The sequence below is a fragment of the Platichthys flesus genome, chromosome 17, assembly GCF_949316205.1.
Source record: "Platichthys flesus chromosome 17, fPlaFle2.1, whole genome shotgun sequence".
NCBI classification, from domain to species: Eukaryota; Metazoa; Chordata; class Actinopteri; order Pleuronectiformes; family Pleuronectidae; genus Platichthys; species Platichthys flesus.
The window spans coordinates 12,541,831-12,561,311 of NC_084961.1; the positions used below are offsets into that span (position 1 = coordinate 12,541,831).

General features: G+C 42.7%; 1 protein-coding gene across 1 annotated transcript in view; it reads left to right on the plus strand.

The window, feature by feature from the left end:
- The window catches only part of col8a2 (collagen, type VIII, alpha 2), a 46,354-nt gene that overhangs the window by 21,025 nt on the left and 5,848 nt on the right, over positions 1 to 19,481 (plus strand). Inside the window, exon 2 of the mRNA XM_062410591.1 lies at positions 14,336 to 14,527. Coding sequence (XP_062266575.1) covers positions 14,365 to 14,527 — 163 coding nt within the window. The 5' untranslated portion in view covers positions 14,336 to 14,364. The remainder of the gene's footprint in view (positions 1 to 14,335; positions 14,528 to 19,481) is intronic.

A 19,481-nucleotide genomic window follows, 5' to 3' on the forward strand; every position in this document is an offset into this window, starting at 1 on the left:
CAACACTACACAATCATGTGAATGTTTATTGTCACTAAACGCTATTTCGCTTTTCTCCTCCTCCCTTCCTGATGACCGTGCTCGAACTTGGCATTCATGGGAAGAGACCAGACACTTTTACAGCCCATTAACAATAGATTTGTGATTTTTTTGTATTAAACAGATGTGCAAATAATTCCTTTTTCACTAAATTAAATCATGCATAAGCCATACAGGCTCTTGTGTAGTAATCAGACATTTCAGAGGACTTTTGAAGTCATCTCCACATAATATATAACTTTGATGTATGCTGGTGACTGGGCCAAAGAGATATGAGAGGAAGAATGAAGAGATCTGGTGTTAATATGAAAAAAGGAGCACTGATGAAATCAATCACTCAAACGGGAACTGAAGAGGGAGTCACCCCGATCGCGATTAGTGTCAAAAGACAGAGGGGTGTTGACAGGACGGGGGGGGGGAGGTCAGAGGGAGGATACTATGTCAGAGAGGAAGAGAGAGTGAGACAGAGCGATAAAGGGAAATAAAACAGATCCTCCTCATCTGCATCGTAAGGTTTTAGGGAGGAAACACGGACTTAACCTCTGTATCTGCTCCGTCTGTCCTGCTCCAAGTTGGACTTATTTATTCCTCTTCTTTGTCTCCGTCTGAACTCCCACACAAACTACACTTCAGTTTCTTTCCTCCATTAACCTGTATTCAGATTAACTCACAGGATGATGGACATATATGATCAGGACATGAGGGGATACATCTGATCCTCATACTCCATCCATCCATCCTTCCATTATCTATACTCCTTACCTTAAAAGTTTAATGGTTGCTTGAAGCGTTGGAGCCAATCCCAATTGACAGTTGGTGAGAAGTGAGGAACACCCTGTCAAAGTCCCAAGCGTATCTGTCCAGCATGCGGTGAGAAACAACCATTCACACTCACATTCACACTGACGGCCGATTTAGAGTCTCTCATTAACCTTAATCCATTAACCTTAACCTTGCATGTCTTTGGACTGTGGGAGGAAGCTGGAGTACCCGTAGTAAAACCCGCACAGACACAGGGGGAACATGCACACAGAAAGACAATCTGGAACCTTCTAGCAGTGGAATGACAGTACTCACCAACCTTAGCACACTACTCAAAGAAAAACACATTACGGCCTGTCTGACAATGTGAGCTGCATCACTGCCTTTGTATTTGAAAGGGAGTCCTGCATAAAGGCTGCTGTGTTTTTTCTTTTGTCTTGACTTGACTGCAGATCTGCGGCATCTCATTTAGCCCTTTTTTCTTTCAGTTTCAGTGTACAAACTATGATTATTAAAACAAGGTGAAATGCTTCTGGCCAACCAGCACGTCCCTGTCTCCCTCCCCTTCTTTGATATCTAACAAACACATCTGCAGAGCTGCACTGGATCACAAGCAAAATTGGCAAAGGGCTTGCCCAATTTGTCTTCTGTCTAGAATCAGGAATATCTCTGCTAATTTGTGTAAATAATCCAAATGTGATTTCAGATGCTTTAATGAACATGCTGGCTGTTGCAAGCTGAAGCAGGCCAGGTTTTTTATTTTTATTTTGTGATATTGCCAAATTTACGTCTCCACCTGTTTCTAATTGACGGACCCGGAGAACAGGGATATGTCTTTGTTACCTCTGTGTAGTAGCTGGTATGACAATCTTGGTTTCAAGAAGTTATAGATTACAATACACATACCACATGCCTTAGGGCTGTACGTGTGTGAATTGTCTGCGTAAAGGATAAATCTGGTGATGTTCTGTATCTCATTATCAGCGAAGACAAACAATTAATTGATCTTGATAACTAGTATTGTTCTGGATGTTATTTACCTCCATTGTTGAGTTACATTACTTCAAACAACATTCTTTACGACTAACATGAGCACTAGTAGTATCCCCCTGTAGTGCAGTGGGAGGTACTTGGAACCAAATTGCGAGGGATCCATTTCAGCAGTTTTTACTTCTGACACATATTTCAAGAACACCTCGAGGGGATCTCTTCAAATTTGGTCAAAATTGTCACTTGGCTCAAAGATAAACTGGTTCGATTGTGGTGGTCAAAGGTCAAGGTCACGGTGACTTCACTAAGCACATGTTTTGCCTCATGAACACAATATCTCACGAACAGCCTGAGGGAATTCTTTCAAATTTAGTACAAATGTTCTCTTGGACCGATTTAATTTTGGTGGTTGAATATCAAAGGTCACCGTGACCTCATGTTCTTGTGAATGTGGTACAGCAAGAGCACTTATAGGGGATTTCATTACATCTGGTGCAGGAATTCACTTTGACTCAAGGATAAACTGATTAGCATTTTGAAGTCAAAGGTCACAAGGTCAAATGACCACATGTATTTTTGTGATGAATTAATCTTCCCTGAATATAACAATGTAATACACTACATAGAGAAGATTTTTTCCGTGTCAAATTCTTATTAGATAAGGCTATTTAAGTTTTATTTAGAAATACAAATTTTAACATCTGAAACAACATTGTCAATCTAGAAGACACTAACTTTACTTTTAAGATTAGTAGTTTAATGCAGTGACCGGAAAGTCAGTCTGAACACAATAAACACACACACTGCGTTTAAAACGACATCAGACACTCAGTTATAGAGTCATGTAGAATAGGAGCAGACATGAATCCTTTACTTGTCCTCCTCTTCACCTGAGTGTGTCTCACTCCCCAAAGCTTCTTCTAATAGTGTCTGGTCTGACCTGTGCCGATCTCTGGCTGCTCCTATAGCCTTCATAGGATCCAGCGTTGGCCAACAATACACTACTCAAATGGAACGTATCACCTGGCTTTTCCTACTGTTTTTACATGACCCATGTGGAAGCATGTCTGCAGTCATCGAACTTCCTTTATGCGTTTCATACTAGAAACGCAGACTGAATATGACGGCACAGATGTAGCCACATTAAAAATACCACTTATCACATGCTTGCTCCACAGACACTGCACTGTTGTTACAGCAGCCCTGCTAGGAAGTACATGGAAATTCTTGAAAGTTATTGCTTTGTATATTAGGGATGACTGGATATTCACTGTGCTTTTCTGAGCTGTACTCCACATGTGTCGGTGGGTTAACATTGTTTCACTGCGTTTTTTTTAAACGTCTTTTTCGCACTTTGTTTAATGAAGTGATCTGTATTTTATGTTTCACTATAGTTCAGATTTTATTCTCATTTTCTAATGTCCACTCCTCCCTTCATTATGCTTTGTAAATCTTTCTTTGTTGCTTTGAACCTTTCAGCTTCACACAACTTGTATAGACAGAACTTGTATGCACACACACACTAACAGACACACACACACATATACACACATAGAGAGATGTTTATCCAGCCCAGCGGTGGATTTTGGGAGGTGTGAGGCCAGAACTGGCAGGGTCCTTTTACACAACCAGGGCTCGTAGCCAGCAGTTAATAAAGACTTGCATTGATCCTGATGGGTGGGGTGGGTTTCGGGGAGGACCACAGTCAGAGGGGGCGATGCTGCATGCTGGTGGTCTGGTAACTATGCATGAATTTGTGTGTGTGTCTGTGTGTGTGTGTGTGTGTGTGTGTGTGTGTGTGTGTGTGTGTGTGTGTGTGTCTGTGTGTGTGTGTGTCTGTGTGTATGTGTGTAGCCACTCTGTGTGTTCTTTTCTGTTGGCCAGCCCTGGAGACTGAAACACCCAGCTGGGGTCAGTGGTGTTCTAAGTGAGTGATCAGTCAAGCGGAGGCCAATGAACAGCTAATGGTCCACAACTGGGATTCAAACCATCCAATGAATTTCCATTTAAAACATAGTGTGAGGTTCGAAGGGGAAACAAGTTATTTCTGAAATGAGAGCCGCCCGGAGCAGAGATGTAGTGGGAAAGTTCGCTTCACAATAGTGTTACATATGCATCGGTGGTTTGCTCAATGCACTGCCTATTTGATCCAATCTCTAGACCATGTTCTATAAAGACTTATAAATCACTAGCACACTATACCAACACTTCACTTATCCCATCTATACACTATTGGATTGACAGGAACATAGTGGCAATGGTGTCCAAGAACTGGTGGCCCATCACTTTGTGTTTGATCCTGAGATGGACCCGGGTCCCACTGCCTGAGGACTGGAGCAACAAGCGCAGGTTACTTGCGAGCTCATTTCCTGGCAGTTGCGTTATTGTTTTTGAAAGCTCACAATGCATTTAGTCAATCCCTTTTATTGTTGATCTTAAGAGGGGTTTGCACTTTGCATTGGCCTGGGGGGAAGAAAGAGCAGAGAAACTTGAGTGATTGTTATTAACGATTTCCTAATGTGTAATGACAAAAACAAGCCTAGTTCTTTTTCTTCTTCAAATGAAAGATTCCTACTTCATGAGACACACTCTTGGACCTTCCGAGACCCTCAGTGGTTTTGCAGCCACAGCCTTGATTGGTCTGGTATGGGCAGCTAATGAGGGCCAATGTTTGTTAGCATTAAATTGCCATTTCTGTTCCTGACATTATCGAGTCAATTAGCAGTGAGTCCTCATGTTTTTGTGGAACATAAAAAGTTTGCATACTATAAATAAACATATCAAAAATTAAAACAAAAAGTAAGCACACCACACTTCACCAGGTGACCCGTTTTAAGTTTATCCTTCCACTCGTTCTCTGTTAGGTTGCCTAATTACAAAGTTTGTAATAGAATTGGCCTAAGAAAACCATAAATGGGAAATCACTCTGTTATTATTATTATTAAGTTGTAACTTTACTTGTGGCCATTGTGGCTTTTCAGTAGTGACGTAGCCTCGCTTATTAAATGGAAATTCAGTTGTGGCAAGTGGTAACTGCAGCATTGTTATTGGTCAGCACTTTCAAACCATGTGTTGTCAACATTAACTATAAACAGATAATTCTGCTGTTGTAATTATGCTAATTTAATTAACAATTTTATTTAGTAAGAATCATTCAATGGCTGCCTGCTTTAATACAACAATTAACACTGCTTTGCTTTATAGGTTGAGCTTGTTTTGGTAAATGAACAAATAAAGTTTCACCAGAAAAATTGTATTGATAGTTCATAGAGTAAAAGGAGAAAGTGTTCACCCTAGGATGCTGTATTGTCACCAGCATCAAAATAGTATTATATCAAAGTTAGCAGTTCAAAAAGTGGTATAAATGGTATATAAAGATGTGGAAGAGGAAGTTTGAAACCTTTGGGCGCTGAGCCTCTATCTGTGTGTATCCCACAGAAAGTACGCAGCTGATACTATGGATTTACAAAATGTTAGTTTGATATTTCATATGAGAATATGGCTCCAGACCGAGGTCGAGCGGGATTCCTCTCCTCCCGGTCTTTTGTCTGCCTTTGTGGCAGTCGGGCCACCGCCTGTGCCAGAGAAGCCCATTCAGATGGAGCCCAGTCAGTCTGTAGTCCAGTAGCCTCCAGCACGGAGGCATTTCAGCTCCTTCAGGGGGATTTGACAAAGATTTCCTGCCCCTTATTAAATTATAATCTCCCCTCTACCTCTCCTTCTCTCCCTCCCTCCCTCCACTTCGGACCGAAAAATAGGCCTCCCTCTCTGTTTCGCTGCCAACTGATGAGTGTGTTTGTGCGTGTGCGACACGTGCATGTACGTGTGAAGCTGCCTCGGCTGCCAGCAGCAGGAGTGTGTGAGATGATTGGCGGGGCACGCATCTGAAGTGGGTCAGCGGGGAGATCAAGAACTAAAGCTTTTACTTTCAGCTCCCTTTCATTCCTCTCATCCATCTCCCTGTTTTTGTTTCTGCCTGTCGTAATGATTTTATGTCTCCTTCATGGCTTCATGCTTTCTCCTCCCCTTCTACTGCTTCAATCTCATTTAGGGTCCTAATCCGCTTCCCTCCTTTTCTTCTTCCTCTCACTATGCCTTGACACAAGTTTCCACCTCCCTCCATCACCAGCGGTAGCCTTTGACAATGTGATCTGTAATAGCTTAGTGTTTTCATGGAGTGTCAAACTGTGGAATCCTTTGGTAGAAGCAGACTACAAGAGGACTTTTCTGGGCTTTTCCCTCCTGGAAGTTGGCCCCAGCTACGTGCAACTTGGGAGTTTTTCCAGTCCTGGCAAAACAGAATGGAACAATTGATGGTGTGCGATTGTTCCTGCATGGTTTAGACCCGCTTCTTCAGCGCCCCAAAAACATTTCTTACCTTCAGAGAGCCGAATCTTGAATAGACCCATGCTCTCCCTCGCCACATGGGCTTTGGCTCCTTGCCACAGCCAGCTTCGCCTTGGAATGAACTGCCACCATGGATAGTTTGACACAGTCAGGAAATAACAAAGCTGTAATGCGAAAAAAAAAGCTCACTGAAAGAATTGTTTTGGAGAAAATTGTGGCTGCTTGTTTTGAGCACTTTCCCTTGTCTTGACTTCTTTTCTTTGTGTTCCCTGGCCTGTGTGCGGACTGCACATTTCAGAGGCCCCCATTCTTGCAGACGCTAAGCCACCCACCCAAGGAAGGGAACAAGGGAACAGCTACTTGAAGACAAGGCATAGACAGAACACAGACCAAACAAAACCTAGTACATTACAGAGCTCCACAGGATGCTGCATTCAATACAACTACCGACCAATAGACTATTCACATAACCCTACCCCAAACGGGGATTATCGATTCATGCTGTTGACAGATATAGCAAGTTTTGCATATCACCAAATGACAAAATGCACGGGTCTCTAATAGACCATAGTACAAAGAGTTTTGAGTATGGCTGTAAGGAAACGATTTTAATAGATTTAACTGTGTTTATCTTCTTATATAGTTATATGCTTGAGGACCTACATATAGAGCATATCAATTAAGTTTTCTTATGTTATGCTAGCCGAAGCAATCGCCACCTGGTGACTGAGTACAGTATAGATCATAAATCCCACCTCCTCCATGTTAGTGGATGGGACATAGACCAAACTAAAAAGTACATGCAAAATATTTTCTAACTCCTTTTTTCTCCTGTGTGTTTGTTTCTTCTCATCAGACCTTTACCGTTATTGTAAATTAAGAATAACAGAGCTGAGTTTACGTCAGTACCAGTGAACTTACAGGGGCGGGGTTCGGGGAGGGTGTGGGGGGGGGGGGGGGGGTTGCCTTGCTTGGTCAGGTCTGGGCAGAGAACAATAAAAGTATTCACACCAGAAACGAGCGGCGCAGCGAGCTGGAGGCTTAAGCAGGAGAGAAAATGGGGAATCGAAGCGAGGGAAGAAAGAGCTGGGGTTGCCAGTGGAGTCGCTGTGATTCTGATTTACAGGAGATTATGTTACCAGGGGTCCTCAAAGTTTTCCCATTTCAGGTGAGGTCATCTCCGCAGTGCCCCCTAACACACAATCCTCTGTGCAGTAATATATTCCAATACTGGAGTCTCAGTGTTTGTGTTAATTTCAATTTTTTCTTCATGTGATGGGGAAATTGATCCTAGGTCAGTAACGTCGGTTGTGGGGAGTGTGGATGTGTGCTGTCAGTGGCCCGTCTCGCTGCATTTGAAAGAAGAACATTTATTGGCCTGGAAAGGTGGAAGCAGATTGGCTTGTATAAGATTATTTTTGTACTCCTTCCTCTCGATTACCTAATCAAGCGCTCATATTGGGTTTAAGGTTCACCGACGGTTCAGAGAGAAAGGTATAGTCGTGTCTCTCAGCCCACACGTTCTTGCTTTGTCCCATCTCCGGCTCCCCTGTACTGCACTATGAAGTCAGAGTGAGGCACATTTTATTTTTCACTATTATTAACCTACAGGACCTCACACATGTACAGTTGCCATGTGTGGTTTAAAGCCACCATCAGTTATTCTTCAGCCCCAAGCCATAATATCATATATATTATTATATTCTTTACATATATATATGTAAATCATCTTAAACCACACATTGCAACTGTACATGTGTGAGGTCCTACAGGTTAATAAAAGTGACTAATTAAATTAGCCTCACTTTGACTGCTTCACCCTTTGTCCTTGAGTGTAAGCATACACTTTCATATGCACGCTCCATCTCCTCCCTCCATCTTACGATTAGCACATCTGCTTCTGCACTTAGACCTGGGCCCAGGGGTATTAAACGGCTTCCTCTGGATTAAGTCATCAAGAAATGAAAACCCTCCATCTGACCTCTTCGCTCCTCTCCCCGCCTCACAGTGTTTTCTTCACACCACTTTAACCTGCCTCGAGCCCCACATTTTTCCGAAAACGACATCCTCCGCTTGGTTTTTGCTCCTCCCTCTTTAACCTCTCCATCGGCATAACCTCAGAATAAAACACCTCCAATCCTTTCACACCCGCTCTGAACCTCCGGCACGTTATAGGAAAACACAGCCCTGCTCCACAGGCACCGTTTCCTGAACTGACAAGTCTCCTTAGCTTTCTCCTCTCTGTGTTTTACTACCTTTTTCCGTACATGAAGCAAGATTAGGCCTTTTTCAGTCCTGTCTTCAGTTCACTTTTGGTCGATTTTCTGTCATCTCCTATTTTGTGTCTTCCCCATAACGGTTAAGACAGATGAAAACCAAGGGTGCACAATCAGTTATCAGTTTCTGCCAGATGAAGAGCTAGCACTGAAACATCACAAATAAATACATCACTGCACGACAGACAGTGTGCGGGAGTGATTCCAATAGCGTTTGCACAATCTGTTAAACCATTTCAGGGGAATCCCAGGGATTGATAGAAGTCAAGAAGTAGAACAGACGATGGACGTTTAGGTAGGCATGACAGATTCACAAAATATGATGAAACATGATCCTGTGCTCGAGCGTACAAGTGTTTGTGGTAAGCTTGTCCTTTGTGTGTCAACTCAAATGTAAAATGATTGCTATCCACAAAGAAGAGAGAGTGAGATGGATGAAGTCTCTGTGTTGATTCTCCATCATCTCCACTTTTCCTACTCTGATAGATTCTGATAAATGAACTTGTCACATTCTGTAATGCTGCTATAACCACCTCTAATATTTTAAGGTTTCCGATAAAATGTTGGGGCGAGAAGTCTCTTGGAGAAGCTGTAGGTGCTTAATGAGGCTAGGATTAGGGTTGTAGGCCAGCTATGCACAGCAAACTGGGAAATCACTTTCCCAGATTCTTGATGTGGGCCAAACTGGGACTCAAACCAGGAACCTTCTCTCTGTAAGACAGTTCTCACCGCTAACCACTGCCGCCCTTATGTTATACTTCACTAAAATATATTTGCTTCATTGACTACTTGGGCTTTGGGAACTTGCGAAAATAATTTTTTATAATTTTCTCATACTTAATTATTTATCATTGAATCGAGTAAAATAATTACGTTTGACTAATCAGTGCTGCAGTCCTAGTTGTTGCATTGAGATTTTCCTTTATTGGAACTAAATGGCGTCACTATGAAAAGCCCCTAACCCTATATAAATGAGGGTGTCCACATATATTTCACCATGTAGTGTGATTCTGATGGAAATTCTGATGTGTACATACTGTAATTATATGTGACTAAATGTGGTCACATAAGTAAACAGTATACTTCACGTCTTGACTTGAAAAATAATCATTGACGGTTCTTCTAATGACTCTAATTTACATGATGATTCATTGGAAACACTTATAAGAGAACACAGGAGCTTTTATTGTGGCGGGGCAGAGCAGGACAAGTTTTCCTGAAAAGAGACCAAACAAAATCCTGACTACAATTTCCACATTGTGGCAACAGACGTGACACATGTTAACGTCTCACCATGTGCATGAGGTCTGTGGTCACTGTTGTACACACGCACAGACATGTTGTGTTGAGTAAAACAGTGTGCATTCAGAACCCCCGAAAAACATGTGAGCACAGCTTAAATATTAAGTGGTGGTGAGCTGACGCCTGAAAAAGGTGTGATGGCCCGGGTGCCACTCGGGCTGAAGGAGAGATTAACTCACTCAACAAAAACCCTCACTTTCTCCCCCCTCCTGTCGCTCCCTCTCGTGTAGAACAAGGCGTAGTCAATGGTCAATGAAGCTCTGTGCTGCTCTGAAGTGATATATCTGCAGTGAGTCATATTTGGGCCTGCTTGTGTGTGTTTCAAGCTTGCGCCTGACGTCTGCAGGTGCACGTCTCTGACTACAAATCTGTGAAATCGGCTTATCCTCGTACGTCTAGACTACAGATTGAATAATAAAGCACAGATGTATAAATTCAATTTACTTTTGAAGTGTGCTCTTTGTCCCCCTTCCAGTGCTGGGAACCTCGTTGTTGCCGTGAAAGGGAATCATCCAACATTTGCTTGTTGAATTTAATAGTTTTGGTAAAAGCAGGATGGTTGTGGGTGAATACCAGCCGACCGCTGGTGGCTGCGTTGGGCAGGGGTTTTGGTCGTGGTTGTGGCGAAGGTTTGTCACGGCAGTACGAGTCAGCGAAAATGTGCGGTCGGGGTTTTAATCGCGCCCTGCATCTACCACCATACCTGCGTGACCATGGTGCGCGGTTGTTGTTGAACTATTTGCTGTTTTTGCAAAGAGCTGGTATTTGGCGGTTCATTACGCTCAGGTGACGATTCCTCCACTCAGTCAGCGGCTCAATCGTTCGCCACAAAACCAACCGTCTCCTCTTCCCTCCATGACACTGAAACCTCACACCGACTCTACCTATAAACTCTCTGTGGCACGAGGTTTAGGAAGTGCTTGGCGGTCTGGAGCCACACATGTGCCGCTTTACGGAAATGAGGGCACCTGCGACCTCACCTCCCCAATGCTGCTGATTTAATCAGCGGGCAGACAGAGCTGTTGGGGAAGTGTGGGCGCTTGGCTCGGGTATCAGCTGCGGTGTCTGTGTCTCTTCTGCCTGTCTGAGAAGGCCACTTGAGATGCTGCTGAGTGTGGCTTTGGAGACTGTTGAGTCTGCTTTGGCCGCCCCCGAGGCCTTTGCGGATCATTCGTTTCGGGCTCTGTTAAAATGGCGTCCGACAACATGTTCAAGAGAAGTGACGACGGCCAAGTTTCGAGTTGGGTTTTGTGCTGGTGAATCAGATTACCGGGTGGTTTGCAGACAGGTCAGTGAGGCGGACCGTGTGTGTGGGAAAGTCTGTCTATGTTCTTCATGTGCACTTGCCAACATGTGTCTTTATGTTTGGTAGGGGCTATGAACGACGGATTACTGGAAAGGCCCACCAGGCACAGGCCGAGACGACCATGGACTGAGGAGGCCCTTTTTATACTATCCAACCAATATCATCACTACACATTACACTTCATCGGGTCTGATTATGGTCCAGCTGCAAATCGTCACTGAAAAATCCATACAGACACATGATAATTTCAAATAGGAAAGTTAGCTGTTGCCATTTTTTCATACTATTTTGAGGGTCTTACTCATTTGAACGTCATTTGGAGCCAGCGTCTCTGCAGTATAGTGATTGTAGAATCAAGCTGTGGTATCCAGGTGGTAGTATCATATTCCCTTGCTCCATGTGGTCGACCAATCAAGAGTCAGTCTAAGCTGTCAATGTCTCATGCTTATGGATGTGTGTATCAGACATAGTGTTCAGTAACTGGACAGCTGTCTGGAAGTAGGAACAGCAAAGTCCTGACTTTAAGAAAGTAATGGTGGAGCTGGCGGTGGCCTTTACGTACCTTCTGTTCAGACTCTCTGTTATTTCCTTATTAATGCTGCTTTTCTGTTCTGCCATTTCTTTCTTTGTGAATGTTTTGGGATCTGTTGCTGCAGTGTGTGTGTGTGTGTGTGTGTGTGTGTGTGTGCGTGTGTGTGTGTGTGTGGTGATTTCGTTTCTCAGTAAAAAATCTGTTTCATATAAAGTGTCACTCGACGCGCCAGACGTGGATTTTTCGCTGCAACTTTGAATGCCGCTCACGTTTAATGACTGAGGGAGGCTTTGATTCGCCATTAGCTCCTCTCCTCTCACACTCAGTGTTTTTTGTTCTGCTTTGTTTTGAACGGCCGGATTTTTATGTGAAAAGGGGAAAAGAACGTTAACGAGAATTTCCGAGACACTTTGCACGTTTTGTTTCACGAAGTTTTCTTGGTGTGCGTCGTGCGAATCTGGGTCCAGCAGCCGTGACCCGCCAGGGAGGATTGCTTGAAAAAGAAATGTTGGGGTCTCACAACGTCTGCAGAGCTTTTCAACAAAAACATTTGATAAACAGATTGCGGAGGTCTGGGTCTGAGCCCGGCTCATGCAAAGCGTCTGTGTCTTGATGCGCGTCGCTATGGTTCTTCGAGAAACGTTGACGCCTGCAGAATGGTGGGCATCTCCAGCTGCCTGTTAAATTACATCTGCACCGAAACCACAGACCCCCATACCAGACGAGCCTCCCTGCCAGCCAGCCGGCAAGTCGGCCAACGACCAAATTCTACCCTCTCCCTTTCTCTCGCCTGTTTATTTCTCTTTAACATCTTCGCTTTTCTCTTTTTTTTCTGTGGATATAGCCTCGGTGGGAAAATCCTGATGTTTGATTCACGGCGGCAAAGACAACACGGCAACAGAAACAAGCATAAACAGACACCGCAGACACACGCACTTAACGAGTAATTACAAATAAAACAACTCCGAAAGCTAAAGAGAAACACTTTGGTGAATGGCTGTAGAGCAAGAATCTGACTGCTTAGCTATGCGGTTGCTGAGCAGTCACACACGGCCGGGGAGAGCAGAGCCGTTACACAGACCTGAGCTCAGCACACATGGTGGCAATGAACGCACCTTTTCTATTTTAAAGTACTTTAGATCTGAGGTCTGCTGCTGACTCCCAGATTACGCCCAATCCCTGCTTCCAATTAACTGCGCTGGGTAATTTCATGTCATTTTCAAATTAGGAAAATGTCAGATTGTTGGCAAATTAGAAAAAAACGTCAACTGGTGCTTGTTTAACTCCCGTGCGTCTGAATAAATTGTGTGAGAGAGGTCTCCTCGACATAATGCAAACCTCAGCTGAGGCTATTTCTAAACCTGACCCCCCCTAACCCTACTTCATATACACACACACACACACACACACACCAAAAAGAAGATGAATATTCTATAAAACACGGGAGATATAGAATAAAGATTCTGGTTTTGTGTGATCGGATCTGCAAACATAAACAAGTTAAGGGCTCGATATGGTTGAACAAAATACTATCTAAGACATTTATTTATATTGCCACTGAAATGTTACAGAGCCTGAAAACATCTCCCATGATCCCACCCTCTTTCATGACATCATCAAACTCTGTGTTTTGTTATTGTTTTCTCTGAGAGACCCCTAATGGCCAAAGTAACATATTGTCTGTCAATTCTGCTGAATTATAATTAGATAACATAACTAAAGGATGACAGTGAAGAACTGAAAATGCCAGAGTGGTGAAGTGTATCTCTTGCGTTTTCTCCATCCCACATATTTCTTTGACTTTCTTGCTCCGTCCTGTCCGACAGGCTCATAATGGAGAGAAACTTGCAGTGAACACTTTTCCCGTTCCTTCCCATACAGTAACCGTGGCATTCTTGGCATCAGCTCCTGACAGCTCATCAGTCCGGAGAGAGCTGATGAAAACAGCTCATGGCAGAATTGGAGTGGAATTTCTCTCTTCTTTGCCATTTTCACACATCATTTCACCGGTTAAAGCCTGCGCTGGAAAACGTACAGTTGCCCACTTATGGTCGACAAACCCTCTCACCCTGCTCTGATGGTTTCCTGTTCGCACCTGACCACGGTTGTGAAAATATTTAGCTGAGGACGATGTGGTCACTTCTTCCTGGGGTAAAATTAAAGTCAACAGATCGGCCTGTCACAGCCTCTTAGGGCCACCTAGACCAAACAACTGACCCGGCCAAGTACTTACCACATCCTGCTCCCTACCTGTGTGGCAGCAGACTGCAGGGACTCACATGTTACGCTTACATGTCGTATTTGTGTGTTTTTGCATCTTGCGTTTACACATGTAAGACTTCAGGGATCGCTCCAGCTTATCCATCATCAGAGCTGGAGGCTGTGTCTACATTCCCTTTATATTTGGACATATATATCAAGCAGGGTCTAGGCTTCTGAGCAAGAAACATGTTTCCTTTGCTTCCCTCGGTTTGCTTTGGCTAAGTGTGTGTGGCTGGCTGACACAGACAGAGGAGGTAGAGAGAATGTCGGACCAAACCTTGGAAGATTTGTTCGGTGATCTCAGCTGATCGACACGTTCACCTTGCATCCTTCAAGTCTCTCAAATGAAGAGTTTGACACACCGTGTGGTACTGTACTTTGTTATTTTAAACTTTTATCAGGGCTGCTCTCTAACTCATTATCAATGCTCTTTCTATGTGAACAATGCAGGTCTTCAATCAAAGGCAATGAAGCTCATATAAATAAACACTCCCTGTCCTATTTTTCTGTCTCCTGCAGTTCTTTGTGTTTGACGCCTGAAGCCTGGGATGCTGGTGACCATGCTGTTGGCTCCTGTTTGTGTGCTACTGATGCTGGGGGGGCGTGCTCTTGCTGGAGGCTATCCCCCCATACAACACATGAAGTACATGCAGCCCATGATGAAAGGGCCCATTGGACCCCCGTTTCGCGAGGGCAAGGGGCATTATGTTGGTAAGTCATCCCCGTGAGTGTGGAGTATATGTGTGTGTCTCTTTTATTTGATGGTCTTACTCTTCAACACTGCAGGTCACTAGGTCCAATTCATTACACAGATTTTTGAACAAGGAAAACCTTGTGCTTTTAAAAACCAGTAGAGATTTTAATAGGTTTTAACCATAGAGCCACGTCATCACATCAGTGTATACGTCTCTAATTTCCAGGATACAATTCGAGGATCTCTTTTCAGTTTTATTTCAAATGTTCAATCTTTTTCGCAGATAACACACGACCCAAGCTCTGAATTTAAAAAAAATAGCCGTCATGCATTGGTTGGTCTTATTGGTCCGGTTGATCATGATCCCGCCCCCAGCCCCTGATGTAAGAGGTTCTTTCTTCCAGACCAGCAAAATGTTGGAACAGAATCTAACCTCTTTTCTGGCCAAGAACCAGTTCTCTGGCTGTCGAAACACAGAGAACTGGTTCAAGATTAGTCTCTGGCTCTTAACCGGCCCTTGAACTGCCGTGATGGAAACTTTATAACAGTCCACTGGGTCAGTGGAGGCACTGATACTTTACACTGATTCTGTACACAAGTATTCTCAAACATGTTCACAAAATAGTCCCTGCATGGCCCAAAGTTATTTTCTGCAAACAGCTAATTTCCATGCAGTCTCCTGTTGGCATCAGCCTGAGATCTTTTTCCAGCCATTTGCACCAAAGTGAGCCTGATCCTATACAATAACAAATTGTACCCTCTTCGAACAAAGAGGTCTCCAACATCACAGTTAAATGTGTAACTGATAGGGAGTCCACCCCATGAGCAGGACAGACTTGTTAGCCACAGGTTTAGTTTAGCGTTTCTTCTCAGGCAGTCGAAGGGCTCTCAAACGTGTGGGTCCAGCCGCTTTAGACGGGTCCTAATGGAGGCCCGAGTGCCCACTGGGCCAGTTGTTCCTCCTGCCATCTGGATGGTGTTAATCCACTGTTTAACACATGCTCCTCATCTGCAAGAAGAGAAGAGGGTGTGAAGGAAATAAAAATAGATTCAATAAAAGTCAGAGTGTGGCAATAATCATCCCTAAAAAATGCATTTTGTCACTGCCATCATTATTAAATTTGACTCAAGCTGCGAATGTGATTTCTGGATCATATGAAATGTGCGTTGCATTATCGAAGGCCCCCTTCTTCAAAGCGAAATGCAAAGCAAATTATTATTTCAGCGTTATAAAACGATGTTTGACGGTGGATTGAGATCAAGTTCACTGTTGAAATTTAAGATTTAAATCCCCCACAGAAACATCAAAGGTCTGCTAAAATAATTTCCACACTGTTAAATTGTAATGTGGAGAGCAAAGAGGAACAAGATTTACTCTGGGCTGAGAACTTCATGTGCCTCACATGAATGCACTGCTCTGCCACCCAGTGGTCACATGTGCACATTGCACATCTGACACATCCCACAAGAAAACAACTGCTTAAAAAAACATATTCAATATATTGTTTCAGCTTTTTTAATTTAACTATATATTTTATAGCTTACAACCGTCATTAGATCTACTATGTTAGGTGTTAAATCAATCTCCTGCAATGGCCTTTATTCACTTTTACAGAAATGTGGGATTTTTCATGTTGTAAATCATTACTATAGTGCTATCAGTCAGACCATGATTACTAAATACTACCCAGGATAATGATATTTAATGTTCTACAGCTATGCAAATCCTCAGTCGTATGGGTAATGGTATCTCCAACTGCTGCACGAAAGCAATAAGACCTAACTTGATTTTTTTTTTAGATGTTTTACATCTGATGTCCTCATTTGCATGAGAGGTCAAACGTTTTCCAGAGATAACAGCAAGTGCAGTTGCATTTGTGTAGAACCAAAAGATTCCTAGAGTATTCCTTTCAAGATAATTCTCTGTTTACGTCCCAGTTTCTCATGTGGGAAACATTACAATTCCAACTGGAACTTTATCTACTGGAGTTCGGATCAGACTGCAACCTCTGCTGCAGTTTTACAATTACTGTGATTAAGCAGACAGATATATTTGAAAACACAACTATCATAATTTCTGTGATCACAACTGGACGTAGCAAGTTGAGCGACATCGCCTCCATTCTGTTTTCTTCATGAAAAACTTATTCCAGCATGCCTTCGCCTAAAGAGAGAGGGAGAAAAGAGGAAAAATAGAAAAGATGATGTAAAACCCTCTATGAAAAATCGTTTTTTAATGTGTGCAAATGCGTTGTCTGTTTTTTTCAGTGTTCAATTTGAACAACTGTTCTTTAGTGAAGCATTGTGCGGCTTGTTCTGTTAAAGTCGCCATATTAACTCGACTTTAGTCACTTAATACATGAAGAAGACTTTATATTCTGAGCACCTATCTTTCCTCTCTGTGTGATATATTAAGGTGGTTTACAGCACAGAGCTGCATAACAGGAAACAAGAGCGAGCCTTTAATGCTTATTGCACATTTCCACAAAAAAAAGAAAAGGAAAAAAAGAATTGCTTCTGTTGGATGTGGTGCAAAACTGCAGTTCGGCCAGAAGGTGTCCCCCTCACTTATGAAGACAAACCACAAGTTTAGACATGCTATGCAAAACATGTATGTGGGAGTGCAACCTAAAATGAGGCAACCCCAAAATCTCATTATTGTACAAAACCTGCGGTGAATGAAAGAACGGATGAAAGTCAGAGCGGGAAGTCGGTCTGCAATTTAAATCATGGATACTCACAATACACATATTGGATATTCATTTTAATATCTGCCACATTTCCCGTTTAAGAGTTTTGTTTATAATCTGCCTGATGGTTCAGCTTTTTAAGTATTTTTGCAGATTTTAGCAATAAAGTTGGTGAATAGAATAAGTAAAAACAATAGGAAGCATGACCACAGCCCCTAAAGTAAGATACAGTGTGTAGGGCCACAGACGACCACTTCTATTTAATGTGCTTGTGTTCTCTGGAACTTTTTATTTTATGTTTCAGGCTTAAAACCACTTGACGTGTCATGCTTCTCACACACACGCCATGACTGTTACAATAAAACTCTATTGAGAATCATTGATCCTTTTCTGCATCATCTTGAAAGGGCTGCAAGTCTCATTAACTGCCACTAGGAGGAAGTAGTGGGCTGTGGTTGCATTCAGGGATCTAGTGGGAAAGGTGCTCTCCAATAAGCATTTATATTAAGAGTAATATAATGTGATAAACTTTCACATGTTTATTTTGATATGGATTAAAGTTTCAGAGGAATTATTCACACGTCTGGAGTACTGAGCAGGCTTGGATTTTCCCCCGGGGGTCGTGTGAGCCGCCTTGAAGAGTGACATTCAGGCCCAGTGTTTCTGCGATGAGGCAGTGGAACAACAAGTCAGCAGAAACTGGCTCGGAGTTGTTGTTGTGTTCTGCGGACCAGGCTTGTGTTTCTGTCTGGCCCGGCCTCGCTCTCCGCTCTGCTCCACTTTGCTGGGAAAAAATAATGAGACCGTTTCTGAGTTCATGTGGCATCCGTTCTCAGTCCGGAGTTTTCTGAAGGCTGCACAAACACCAACATTTGCATTTCTCACACACACTCGAACCAAATGAAACCTCTCACCTCAGTCAGTTGAAAAAAAACAGAAAAATTATCTGATTATTATATAAGAACAGCTTAACTGGAAAGATTCAGAAGGCACCGAAAATATATAAAAGTGAATCCAGAGGACTGCAGATGTCTAGATGTTTTTCCTTTGACGGGCATTTGATTTTTATTATTATTGATATTATGATGTCAGATATCACCTATATGTTCACCAGTTTTCATGGAGACCGAATAGGCAGCCAGCTGGTTCCAGCTGACATAAGGGATCAGCTGGCAAGGTCAGAAACAATGCAGAGATACTGAGGTGTCAGACCATGCAGGGCATTAAAAACAAGCATTTTCAAATCAATATTCTTGAGTACTACTCAAACTGCAAGTGAGTGTTGTACACTAATAAGACAGAGAGAGACTTCTTCTCTTAAATCATCTCCTCTACAGCAGGCGCTTCTTAGACTGTCCCTTGTAATGCGTTGTTCTTGACACCAGGTGTCAGTAAGAAGCCATAAATCGTATGGCACTCGACGAAGAGGCTGCACCATAAACACAAGTAAACCACATTGAACCATCCAATTACTGTCAGCATTAGACTAAACTCGAACAAACTCGCATGACTGTTGAGCCATGTGACCGCAAACACCATACAACTTCAGTTGGTGTTCTTGATTGTGTGAAGCAAAACTGAAGCCTAACATGTGAATTAGTGTAGGTCATTAGAACAATATTAATAATAACTTATAAAGGCATCCAGGTTCTTCAGATTTTCTTCCTCTGTGGTGACACGTTTCTCTTCACGTAGATAATCGGATGACCTCTGTGCATTTTTTGTTAACTTCCATACTTTTACCTGGCTTGTTCATTGTTCCACATTTCTTGCAGTCCAGGTCCTTATTCCAACACCGCTTTAAAATGCGCTTTCTCATCACATCATAACATTTGCTCTAAGCAGTAGCTTTTGTTTTATTCATCTCCTACAAGTGCTTCCACGATGGCACTCACATGTAAAGTGGTGTTCTTACCAGCAGGTGTCAGTATTGTGCAGTAAGTGCATGAAAACAAATCACAAAGTAACTTTGGTAACGATAATTCTTGAATAAATGAAAGAGTCTGATAAATTGATAATTAAAATGTATTATGTTGTCATTTCCAATACATTTACAACAGTGATGTGCAGTCTCCTTTTCCTCAACAAATTTAGCTTTTGAATACACCCTTTTATGATGTGTGGTTAAAGGAATCACCAAACAATATCATGCAATAAAAATAAACCATTGTTGGTAAATATTTCATCCATTGTTTTTCATTATGGCCCCTTTAACAGCCCGATGGGAATACCACTAAGTGTTAGTATTGTGCAAAGTGTTCCAACTGCTTAATGAGGAAGC